This window comes from Manihot esculenta, chromosome 4 (assembly GCF_001659605.2).
Source record: "Manihot esculenta cultivar AM560-2 chromosome 4, M.esculenta_v8, whole genome shotgun sequence".
Taxonomy (NCBI): domain Eukaryota; kingdom Viridiplantae; phylum Streptophyta; class Magnoliopsida; order Malpighiales; family Euphorbiaceae; genus Manihot; species Manihot esculenta.
Window position 1 is genome coordinate 30,233,490 of NC_035164.2, and position 12,138 is coordinate 30,245,627.

Genomic DNA, 12,138 nt, shown 5'->3' on the forward strand with positions numbered 1-12,138 from the left:
CATATGGAATTCAAAACTTAGCAATCATATCTTAATTAATTCAGTGACTGGATCTTCAGTTTGCATTTTATGAAGATAATGGTTTCAGTTTTAGAACATATATATAGGTAGCAAAAAATAACATGATTTAAAACATTTGAATCACTTATTTAATGCAAATTTAAAATTTGAAGAACATAATTGATCTTTTTTTTTAAAAAAATTTTGAAGGCTTCTTTTTTTTTTTTCTAATTGCCTATTCAACCAAACTTCAAGGCCTTTTGCCTTTATTCTTTATAAAAATCAGAAGACAAAAACAAGTATTTCCTTTCTTCTGAATCAAATGAGAAAAGAATATACAATATGGTGCTGTTTCAAAGCTACAAGAATACTCGAGATAGAGCCATATTTTCAGTCAATCCTAATCAAATGTAATGCTATCAACAGATACAATTTGAAGTGGGAAAAATGGGGGGAAAAAAAATTTCTCGCAGCAAACTTGTAAGATTCTTCAGTCAAGGGGCTTGAGGAAGCACTGGGTTTGAGTCTAGCACTTTTATACCATCTTCTTCCATTGAGATCTTACTCCAACCAGAATTTCTCAATGAGAAAATCTTTGGCCGGTCGAACACACTTCCTCTGAAACCTGTTATCTTGGATGAAACCATAGGCATCACCAAAACTGCAGATGCACTGATCGAGTCCTCTCCGAAACCTAGTGATAAAGAACAAGCAGTCTGCCAAGGAAAAAGAAAACATAAGCTCGCTTTTGTTAATTTCTAATATTTACTTCTCTTTAATATTAGGTAAGAAGAAGAAAGAGAACGATAATGCCAACTCGTATTAACCTTTGCCTTGGTTAGCATTTCTGTGACCTTCACTGCCATTGCTTGGACAAATGATCTTGGATCCTTATTTTGTGCATCTTCAACCGGGTTGATCAGCCTATATGAGTGATAAAAACTGGTGAAATTCCCCGGGAAAATACAAATCTAATACAACACTATTATGAATACATTTCAAACATTAGTGTTGTCTTTTGCAATGTCCAGAAAGAACAGAAGAAAAGCAAAAAATCAGGAAGTCGCAAAGATTCTAAAAGTTTAAATGTCAAAAGAATACAAAACAAAACAATACTCCTTGTTTATCAGTTTTTTCCTTGATCTATTACATGTTAAATTCCTATCAAATTACTATTTACCTGATCTGTTAGGTTCATTCAATCCTAACCTTAGTTTCTATATATAATTTTATGAAGGAAGTTTTCACCGACTTCAAGAAGGTGAGTCTGACAATAAAATGCAATACAGGCTAGAATTAAATGAACATATGTCAGGTTCATATATCTCTTATCACAGATATGAATGGAGATGGGTGGTCCACAACTTCAAAGTCTTCACCAATTTATATGATTTCACTCAAATGTATGATACCTGTCTGAGTCTGATTCGCTTGTAACACTTGAAGACACAACTGAAACCAAGGATGCATTATCTTTGACCTCACCACCTGAAAATTTTCAGAGTAAGCAGTAACTTTTTGTCCTCTGTGGAATTACATTTTGAATAAACACAAATATTCTATCCAAAGTACCTCTGGACTCATCAGGTGCCAGCAAAGAAATGCCAATAAAGACACACATCATTCCTAGTATGAACATTGTTGTCCTCAGTGCATCAAATACCTGTCATAAGGAACATAAACTTATCAATTGATCTAGGTCCCCACTTCACATGATACAAGTATTCAGTTATGTATTGTGAGAAAGATTGAATTCTCAACAACCCTGCATGCAATGATACATCAAAATGCCAACACTGCTTCTCATTCCCAACTACTTGCAGATCACCACTCAGATAAGCAATTCTAGACTAGAATGAGTGGAGTGTTGGCACAGTGATTTATAATATCATAGATACAAATTAAGCCATTCAATTGCAAGAACAAACAACCAAAAGAATGAGATAAATGGGTCTCTTGGATTGTTGCGCAGGGTAAAACTTGTCTCATGGAGAAAGATGCTCAACACAACAATTCATGGCACCAATTTGATTTTCAAGATCACAAAGGATAAGATATTTTCTATACTTAGTGATTTTTTTTTAAAGTACACCCTCATCAACTACTAACATTGCTTCTCAATTTTTCCACATGTGATAAGTTTGTTGGCCCAACAACAGAAAACACAATTAGTGCCACAACCAAATTGGATAAAGAAAAGTGAAAGAGGACCTGATATTCCTGAAAGTAGACAAATCCTGTACAAATGGAGAAGAAAGTCCAAACAATCTGAAACATTGGAACAATAAGGATTGCATCAAATAGTGACAATCCTTCGTTCAACCTCGTCATCTGCACAAGAAGAGAGTGAATCTGATAAGAATTTTGGTAAATCATCATCTCCATACAGGCGGACCATTTTGATACATTGAAATGAAGATACCAATCTCGCTTCTTACCCAAAATCCTGCTGTACTGAAAAATAAAAGCAGCATACAGTAAGTGAACCAGCTGTGCAACGGATAACCATTAGACATGGCCAATCTTAGCAGGTTGGATCTGGAATGAAGAAACTATCCTCAGATTAAAAACACAATTACAAAGCTTTTCCAGTCCTGTGACTAGGAAGCAAAACAATGTCCAATGTGGGTGACATACAGAGATTTTGCAAACAGCACTGAGCATGATCCTACTGCACCAGAAACGACAGCATATGAAAAAGGAAGAAGCATCTGCCAATAAGGTCTAAGGTCTTGTCCAGAAACTGCAATCAGAAGTTCTCCTCTCCTGAATATTACATATCAGATAAGAGAGAGAAAGAGATAATGACCAGGATTTTTAATACTAAATGAGGGAGAAAGAAAGTGATAATGACCAGGTTAATTGTCCCTAAATGGGGAAGAAAGAAAGGGAAATGACCAGGATATTTGTTAAAAAGGGGGAGAAAGAAAGAAATAATAACCAGGATATTTGTTCCTAAATGGGAGATAAAATTAAGAAAGATGCCACAAGAATAAGAATGAAAGATAATATAATGAAACAGCTGTTTACCAGAGCTTACCTGTAAATATAATGATGCAAGGCAACAACTATGACCAGAATCATACAGTAAAAAAGGAAAGTCATGTTGCTGTATTTCTCTGCCAACTGCTCTGGTGTGTACACTGGTATATTAACGAATCAGCATTTAGAATGTCAGACCATACAGAAATAAACATGCAATGAAAATTACACACACCACGTTTCAAGAAGTCATATACCAGGAGACTGGTGGTTGCCAAAGGCAACAAGAAAAACATTCCCAAGAACAATGAAGGCTGTGGCAACAAGAACTCTGCCAGAATAAACAAATAATCACTTGAGATTACCTTAGCAATAACAATGTGTTAAATGAAATTTCACATTGTTTTGTTTCTCAAAATTAGGTCATCTCACTTCAGGTTTTAACATACTTAACAGTCACCATTTTGTTCAGCACGAAGTAGGCAAAAGCAATGTTGGATACAAACTGAACCGATCCCAAGGCTGCAAGAAGTGACTGCACAGCAACTCAGCAGTAAGAGAGAGAGATAAAATGAAAATAGGAAAAGGAAGGACAGAGATGCTGAATGACAGATATTTGACCAATCATGTAAAGAATGTATTGGAGTGGTCATCAACAAAGGAAATGGGAGTAAAGGGAAAAACTTGTATGCATGTTTGTCCACACTGACCTGAGCAGCATATCCAAATGAAATGAAATTAAGACAATTTCCGAGAAAGAAAAATACAAGACCTGCAATACACATTAAATATTGAAAGTGAAGATTACAAGTTATTTCACTTGTATTATAAACATGAGACTCCTCCACTAATTGAAGGCCACTTGAAACAAGAACTTACCAACTCTCCAAGTCTGAAAGTAAATGATAGGCTTCAAATGACTCTTACTACTTGTTCCATCAATGTCTAGTGTAGAATGCCTCTCCCTCTGCAAATAGTTTAGCCAGATTCATTGAATCTTACTACATGATGTGAATATGCAAAAGTATCACCAACCAATAGTTGATGTCTCTAAGTGCTCTCATATTAAATGGGAAAATAAACATGAAAAAGATTAAATTAGAATAAGGAAGTCAAGATCTATTCACCTCCACCCAAACACAAAAGTAATGGTTCCCTACAACTTAGTAAGTTAGACATTGTGAACCTAAATAAATTGACATTTTGCTAGCAAAAAAATAGAGATATAACAATACTAGTGCATAGCTTTTAGTTTTATTAGGATTCAACTGGCTAAAATGACTTCATCTTGCATAGTTGCAGCAATGAAAGTACCACATCAACTCAGGCACAAATTTATAGAGCATCTTTGAGAAACTACACGACTTCTGCAAACATGTGAAGGATGTTTAGCGTGACTAACACACCTCAGTATGGCCCAATTTAAGAAGGTTAGTCCCAAAGTTGATGGCAATGCTGCCAAAGAGATTGATGAAAGCTCCAATAATCCACTCTCCCATGGCTTACAACGTGTGCAACTCCAAAGGAGAGCCCATATACAGTTGAAATCCAAAACTACGCGGGTTTGATGACTCTCACTATCAATCCAGATACAGAGAAACAACAAGAGATAAATATGACGAGAAACTTCTCTCCTGACTTCAGAACCGAAAGCCTGCAGCACCAATTCCAGGAAATAAGTATTCCCAGATAGAAATGAATACAAAATGCTGTCCTTTACCTGAAATCATTTAAAATATATATATAAAAATTGAGTTACACATACAGAGCTGATAAATTTCTACCACTCGTTATCAGATGTCAACAAAAAGATCTCAATAAAACCACAAAGAAGATGAAGAATTGAAAAGATTAGAAAGAAAAAGGTCAGAGAAGACCATTCCTGATCTAAAAAATCAGAAAGCAAGAAATACAGATCAACCAAAGACACCCCAAGAAAGATCACAAATAAGGTGCGACAAAGCAACAATTAAGAAACCCAGAAAAAAAAAAAAGCTTTTTACCTCGAAATCTTGATGAAATGAGAGATGATGGACACCACAATCTCTCCCTCTCTCTCTCTCTCTCTCTCTCTCTCTCTCTCTCTTTATGGGCAATAATTGATACGCAGAGGATCCAAAGGGGAAGATGAAGATCAGATTCTGGTTATTTATTAAATTTTCTGTAAATTCAAACAATGTAGAAGTTGTTTATTAAGATCGGAAAAGAAAAATTGAAAATACTGGATTGGTGAGAAAGGAAAGGAGATGAGAGAGAGAGAGTTTGACGAGTCTTGAGCATCTAGAGAGGGAGGAAAAAAGAGGAAAGGTGAAGGGTCAATGCCATAATCGTGATACTTTACCTTATGGATGGACCGCTATTGCGTCCGTACTCTACTGTCGGCGCTGGAATCCGCCGCGCGTCACTCCCCATTTATTTTACCCTTTTTTTACTGCTGATGTCTCGTGTGTAGGATCACGCATTCATTGCTTTTATCAGCCGTTAGATCGTTTACTTTCTCCTTTTTCTTCTGTTTTGTTGTTATAGCGTTAACTTAATTAGAATTGTGATCTGATCTTATGAAAATTAATAATCTATAAAATACTTGACACTAGCTTTTGGAGACACTCTCTTTCAAATTTCTTTTTACTCTTAGAGAAGTCCAACTTTTTAATTTCTTGCAGCTCTTTTTGCCACTTGGGCAGGAAAAAACTTGGTTTTTGTCTAATTTTGATTGTCTTCTCGTTGATGAAGCCACACCTCTTCTTCACAATATGAGTTTTTGGATAGTTTTTCTTCTTTATTTTAAATTTGAGCTTTCTTTATGTAAAGTTTTTTTAAAATTAAAATATTTTGTATAAATTTAATCTTAATTTAAAATTAAAATAAAAAATATATAACACTATAAGTGAATTTTTTTTATTATTAAATGTGGATTCATTTAACATATAGATAAAAAATAATTGACATTAAAAAGTCAAACATTTATACATTTTAAAAATATTATTAAAATCTTTTAATTTTCACAGTGTATTTTAAAATTAAAAGATTTGAAATCATTTAAGAGAAAGTATTTTTATTATATTTTTAATTTATTAAAATAATTTTTATTTATTAATTGTGCATTATAAAATTTATATATGTATCAAATAGATCGCACATTTAATAATAAAACAGATATAATTTCACATAATAAAAAAAATTATCTTAAATGTAATTTCAAATATAAAATTTGTAAATTTTTCAATTTTGAAATAAATTATTAAAATTAAAAAATTTGAATAAAATTTTCAAAATGCATAAATAGTGGCTTTTTAATATCAATTATTTTTTATTTATGTGTCAAATGGGATTTACGTTTAATAATAAAAAAACGCTACATATGATACCACGTCATTAAAAGCACACTATCGTGATTCTAATTTAACAAAAATTTTTGATGGTGATGCAAATTTTTTTTATCAAAATAGTGTACTTTACTAATTCAAATTAGTAAATGTACACTAGGGCTTCACCGGTGACTTCAATGTGTTTTTTAATTGACATATTGCCAGAGATTGCTTGATTTTATTTTATTTATGATAAATTGCACTTTACTTTTTTAAATTTTAATATAATTAACGAATTTATTTTTATATTTTAAAATTGAATACATAAATTTTTTTATAATTATCGGTCCGTTTAAATTAGAAGATTTTTTATTCATTTTTACCGTTAAAAATGTATAAATATCTTTATTATCATTTCTAATTGAATAAATTAATTTGAATATTGGAGTTTTAGTATACTTTTAAAAAATTACACTCGTAAATTTAATATCGCGGTAAATGAATCGGAGTAAATTTAAGAGATTTCATATTCTATTCTTTCAATCCTCAATTCTTCATTCAACATGGAAAATAAATAATCACTTTCTTTTGAAAAGAAAAAAAACAAACAAAGAAAACACCAATCAAGAAATCCATAAACTCAATCCAAACAATGTCTTAAAGAAATATTAAAAATGGCCAGCTAAGTTGATGAAAAACATGGACAGAAATTTACTGTTGCTCAGGCGATATAGAACTTGCACATTTTTGTTTAGGATATTAACTCTACATATTGAATTGGATATAATACTTCTTCATTACATTTCATTTCCATTCATGAAGTCAAAACACTTTTCATTTTTCCTATTACATCAACAAGATAAAATAAAAATCTAATGGCGTTTAAATGCTATGCCCAGTTTATCCTTATTCAAAAAAGGAACTACTTTCCATGGAGGTGAATCCCAAATTGTGAATTCTTCAAACTCTAAACCATGACTTTTCTTCGCAAGAGCATCTGCACTAAAATTTCTCTCCCTATAAATGTGGAACAAGCTGCAGTACCAATCCAAACTCAAAAGTTTCCTACAATCTTCGATTAAATGAGCTAAAGGGTGAAATGAAATATTTTGCTCCTGAGTAATCAATTTAATAGCCGTTAAGGAATCAGATTCTGCAATTACTCTACGAAATCCCATATTCCAAGCAAATTGAAGTCCATAAGAAATTCCAATTATCTCAGCATGTAGAATGGAAGATTCACCAATATTGAATCCGAATCCACACAACCAATTTGATGAAGCATCTCGTAAGAGTCCACCTGCGCTTGCGAGACCTGAATTCCCTAAATAACTCCCATCTACATTCAACTTTACCCATCCTTGAGGTGGTGGTTGCCAAGCATACTCCTTCACTTTCTTTGGAATGTAAGCATTCAAATGATAGCTAACAGAATTATTGAAGAATTGAGACCCATGGAGAGGATGAGGTTGTCCACACTTGCATGCTTTCTCTTTGGGATGTTCACCCTCGTTAAACTGTAAGAAGCTATCAACTAGGGCCATATTATTGCTGGTGTTGCAGTCGTCTGCTCCAAGTTAAAAAGATAATCTTTATTTTGTTGGGATGTCTAACTATTTAAAGGCAGTGATTTTACTCCTTTGACTTGGAGGAAATGGAATCCTACTAAGGGAAAGATTGTTTTATAACTCCTACTGAGTTTTGGTTTTCCCGTAAAAAGGATATCAGATTTTATTTATTCCTTTTTATAATTGTTTTAACAAATAAATCTAATTAAAAAAAACAAATAAATATAATTAATTTTTTCTTTTTATTTCTCTCTTCTTTACCTTTCCTCACTACTCTTGAACTCTTATTAAACTAAAAATAATTTTTCCATTTACATTATGTGGCGGAGAGAGCAGTGTAGTCTTGCAGAGTCTTTTTGACATCAAGGAATACTAAAATTACTCAAAAGTAAAATTTCAACTATATAATTCAATTACATATCATAAAAATTTATTTATTTGAAACGATAACAACAAAAAACTATTGGTTTATTTGTTCAACAAAGCTTATGAAATTATTGAAAGAAGATCCACCTTCGCCAGTGCTGTTTCTAGCAAGTGCCTTCAGCTTTAATGAATTGGCTTCTATATCCTTATCAGAAAGCAGTTTCTGTAGCTTTGATTTGATTTGATGCCGAGTAACAATCCCAGTGTCGTCTGGGGTCAATTCTAGACCAACCTTCCAAGCTTCACAAATGTAAGTCCTGTTATGGAATTGATCTACACAGTATGGCCAACATAGAAAAGGCACCCCCATGTTGAGGCCCTCCATGGTTGAATTCCATCCACAATGAGAAAAGAAACACGCAGTAGAAGGATGAGCCAACACCTTATCTTGAGGAGCCCATTCCACTATTTTCCCGTATTTTCTTACTCTCTCTATGAATCCATCAGGGTATTGCACAGACATTCCATTTGTAAAATCTGATCTAACAACCCATAAAAATGGTTGGCCTAAGATCTCAAGACCAAGTGCCAATTCGTTAAATTGTTCTTTGTTGCAGATTGTTGAACTGCCAAATGCAGCATAGATGACTGAGCCTGGAGGTTGTTCATCGAGCCAGCTCAAGCAAGTTGAGTCCTCGGGCCAAAAATTTCCAGCATAAGGTTCCAAATGATCTCTCACAAACAATGGACCAATGGGTAAGATGTTAGGAATCAAATCACAGGCAGATTGCTCAAGTTCATAAAATGAATTGACTAGAAGCCAATTGGAAATTTGAACATTTTGCACTGTCTTACGAATAAAATGTTCAAAAATGAGTTTCTGCAACTCTTGATCACCTGGGAAGCTCCATACAAGTTCCTTCGTATTCCAGGCTGGAATTTCATTTGACAACCGGATAAACTCATCTTTCATTGGGATTCCTGCAGAGAATTTCGAGTGCTTCTACCATGATCAACACCCTATCTATTTCACATGACAAATTCTTTGCTAGCAGTAGGCATCAATATTTTTTTAAATATGGAGATATGGATTTTAAAGCAATCTCTGTTTGCATATAGTATGAGATTCTTACCATGAACGTCTATTATTCCAGCCTCAATAAGCATAGGACTATGCAGTGCCATAGCCAAGTTTCCAACTCCGTAAGGTACAAATGCAGCTCGCTTGATGCCCATTTTCTGGGCTACTTCCAGTGCCCATCCAAGTGATATATCAGCAATGACGAGAGTTACTTGGTCATCATTGTTTAAAAGGTTTACGCTTTCCACCAAATTCTGCAGATGACCTTGCATAAAGCTTGATGCATTCTCTTTTTCTTTTTCATCAAGATTGGATTCCAACCCTTCAGGAACTGAAACTAGGCTTATCCGGATTTTCTCTGTGGATTTCTCAGGCATTGTAGATATGAGTTTTGCATGTATGGACTCTGTATTCACAAATGTGACCTTGACGCCATGATCAGCTAGGTTGTAAGCCAACTTCAAGAGAGGAGTAACATGGCCTTGTGCTGGGTATGGTATGAGCATCACATGTGGTTTCCTGCCCATGATAGCTAGAAAATATCAGTTAAAACTTGTGTCCAGACTATTGTTTGGCAACAGGGAAAGATGAAGGGAAAGTGAGAGAAAAGAGAAGAATTAGGAAGAAGATAGAGAAAAAGAACTAGTAAGAAAGAACAGAGGTAAGAGCTTAGAGAGTCTTGTATTTTCATTCATATAAGTACATATCTCATTATAATTCATTCCTTTTTTCAACTATTATAGAGAATCTAACAGAAGCAAAAATAATATTGATTTCCATCTCAATCAACATAATTTACTATGCTAATTACTGTTAATATGTTAACTTTTTTTGTGGTTGGGGAATCTAACAGCCAGCAGCCTCTTTCTCTATTCCACTTTGTCTGTTTGATACTCTATTGCCATTTTTGTCATTTTATATGAACAAAACCAATATGTAATTTGCAACTCTTGTAATAAACTTTATATAGCTATGATGATAGCTATGTTGCATTAAGAAAATCTCACATTAGTAATGTTGTTGAATTGATCTACACAAGAAAGACCATAATTCTAATAATTTATAGAGTTAATGGCCAAAAAAGTAATTATTTTTGGTTTTGTTGTAATTGCACTCATATTCTTTTTTAATCAATTAAAACCTAATCTTTTAAAATTGCTCCAACCGTACTCTAAACCGGACATTTTAAAGTTGCTCCAACTGTACTATGCCGTTATTTGTGCTATTAAAAATTAACGGAATTGATACGATACTCGCTATTTAGCATGCAACGTCAACAAATTTCAGAATGAAATTAATAATAATTTAAAAGTTAGGGTAGAATTTGCTGATATGGCATTTACGTGATAAATAACGTGTAAATTTCATTAGTTTTTTAACGATACAAGTAAAGATAGAATATAATTGGAGTAACTTTAAAATATCATATTTTAATTGGTAAAAAAAAATATAGAGTATAATTGCAATAAAATCAAAATTATAAACTTTTTTTTGCCATTAACTTTAATTTATATACACATATCATTATCATGGTAAATATAGGTTTTTGTAGGCATGGTAAAGGCTTTAAATTGCAACAAATATGGTACATAATACGATAATAGTCAAGTTATATATTAAGATAATATAAAAAAAGTAGATAGTAATTTTAAAAAAATTAAGCAAAAATTATCATACCACTGAAGTAAACAATTTCCCAAATTATTTTCAATCAAATATAAAGTTATGCAAACAAGGAATTTTGATATTTTTACTAAAAAACTCACGGTAATTTGTATGTAAAATTGAAATAAGGGATCAATTTATTTATATAATAAAAAGTCAGAGATTAAATTATTTAATTTTAAAAATATATAGTACTAAAATTCTAGGTTCTACTAAAGCTTGTGGACTATTATGTAATTTACACTAAACTTTTTAAATTCACGTTTTCTTTAATTATAATTTAACTATAATTATGATGTAATCACAGAATTAGTCTGATAGTAAATTATCAGATTTTACTCTTTCAATCTCTAATTTTTATTTTTTAAAAAAAATCTATAATTATGAGAAACTGAAATCATATAATTTTATAATACAAGATTAAATACTTGGCTATAATCATAAATTCAAGAAAATGATATGACCTTGTCATTTAATAAGCCTTAGTATTTTTTTTTGGCTTAATATATTAATTGATATATGGTATAATTAATATAATTAAAGTAATAATTAATAAATTCTTATATTTTCAATACATATATTAAAAAGCTAATTAATAAATTACCATTTAAAAAGAAGAAGGACTCATAATTAGGGAGATTAAAAAAGAAAGAAAAATCTTAGTAGAGCAAAATGAGTATTTAAATATTAATGATATGATCTGACTTACTTAAGTATTAGTTTTGTTATTATATATAATTATAGTAGTTACTCTCTTCGAATTAAATTATTTAAATCATAATAAAATATTATTTAATTTTACCATTATTATAAAATGAGAAAATTAAGAGAAAAAAGGAAATGGTAAAAGAAGTAAATAATATTTTAAAAATGGAAAGATTTAAAAATTATAGGAGAAATGAAGGAGATAAAAATGGACTCGTATAAATATTTCGTGAGAAATTTTAGAAATTGATATACTGTAATCATGCAAATTTGAAAATCTCTTATATTTCACGCATTAATTCGCGGACGATAAAAAGAAAATTAAGGTAAAGAAATTAATCATTGTCAAAATTTAAAGTTTTAATTATCGAATTAAATATTTAATCTATTTTACTTTATTTAAATTTATTTAACCTTTTAATAATAAATTAAAAATAAATTTTAATTAAAAAATAAAATTTAG

At 31.7% G+C, this 12,138-nt stretch overlaps 2 protein-coding genes across 3 annotated transcripts; both read right to left on the reverse strand.

Moving 5' to 3' along the window:
* Positions 1-285: 285 nt before the first annotated feature.
* On the reverse strand, positions 286-5,365 carry LOC110613108 (probable magnesium transporter NIPA8). 2 transcript variants are annotated; one of them, XM_021754059.2, is made up of 14 exons: positions 4,986-5,365; positions 4,389-4,636; positions 3,862-3,949; positions 3,693-3,754; positions 3,432-3,517; positions 3,240-3,313; positions 3,041-3,143; positions 2,638-2,766; positions 2,439-2,538; positions 2,212-2,331; positions 1,573-1,663; positions 1,413-1,488; positions 828-924; positions 286-716 (listed from the first exon to the last, which is right to left on the reverse strand). In XM_021754059.2, the coding sequence occupies exons 2-14, from the start codon at positions 4,479-4,481 to the stop codon at positions 495-497; spliced, it is 1,341 nt and encodes a 446-aa protein (XP_021609751.1). In that variant the 5' UTR covers positions 4,482-4,636; positions 4,986-5,365; the 3' UTR covers positions 286-494. The 2 variants fall into 2 exon arrangements, with proteins under 2 accessions (XP_021609751.1, XP_021609750.1); XM_021754058.2 differs by having other exon boundaries at positions 4,389-4,702.
* A 2,911-nt stretch (positions 5,366-8,276) lies between these two features.
* Positions 8,277-9,838, reverse strand: LOC110612909 (UDP-glycosyltransferase 83A1). The gene is made up of 2 exons (XM_021753761.2): positions 9,358-9,838; positions 8,277-9,205 (listed from the first exon to the last, which is right to left on the reverse strand). The coding sequence occupies exons 1-2, from the start codon at positions 9,830-9,832 to the stop codon at positions 8,319-8,321; spliced, it is 1,362 nt and encodes a 453-aa protein (XP_021609453.1). The 5' UTR covers positions 9,833-9,838; the 3' UTR covers positions 8,277-8,318.
* Between the last annotated feature and the right edge of the window lie 2,300 nt (positions 9,839-12,138).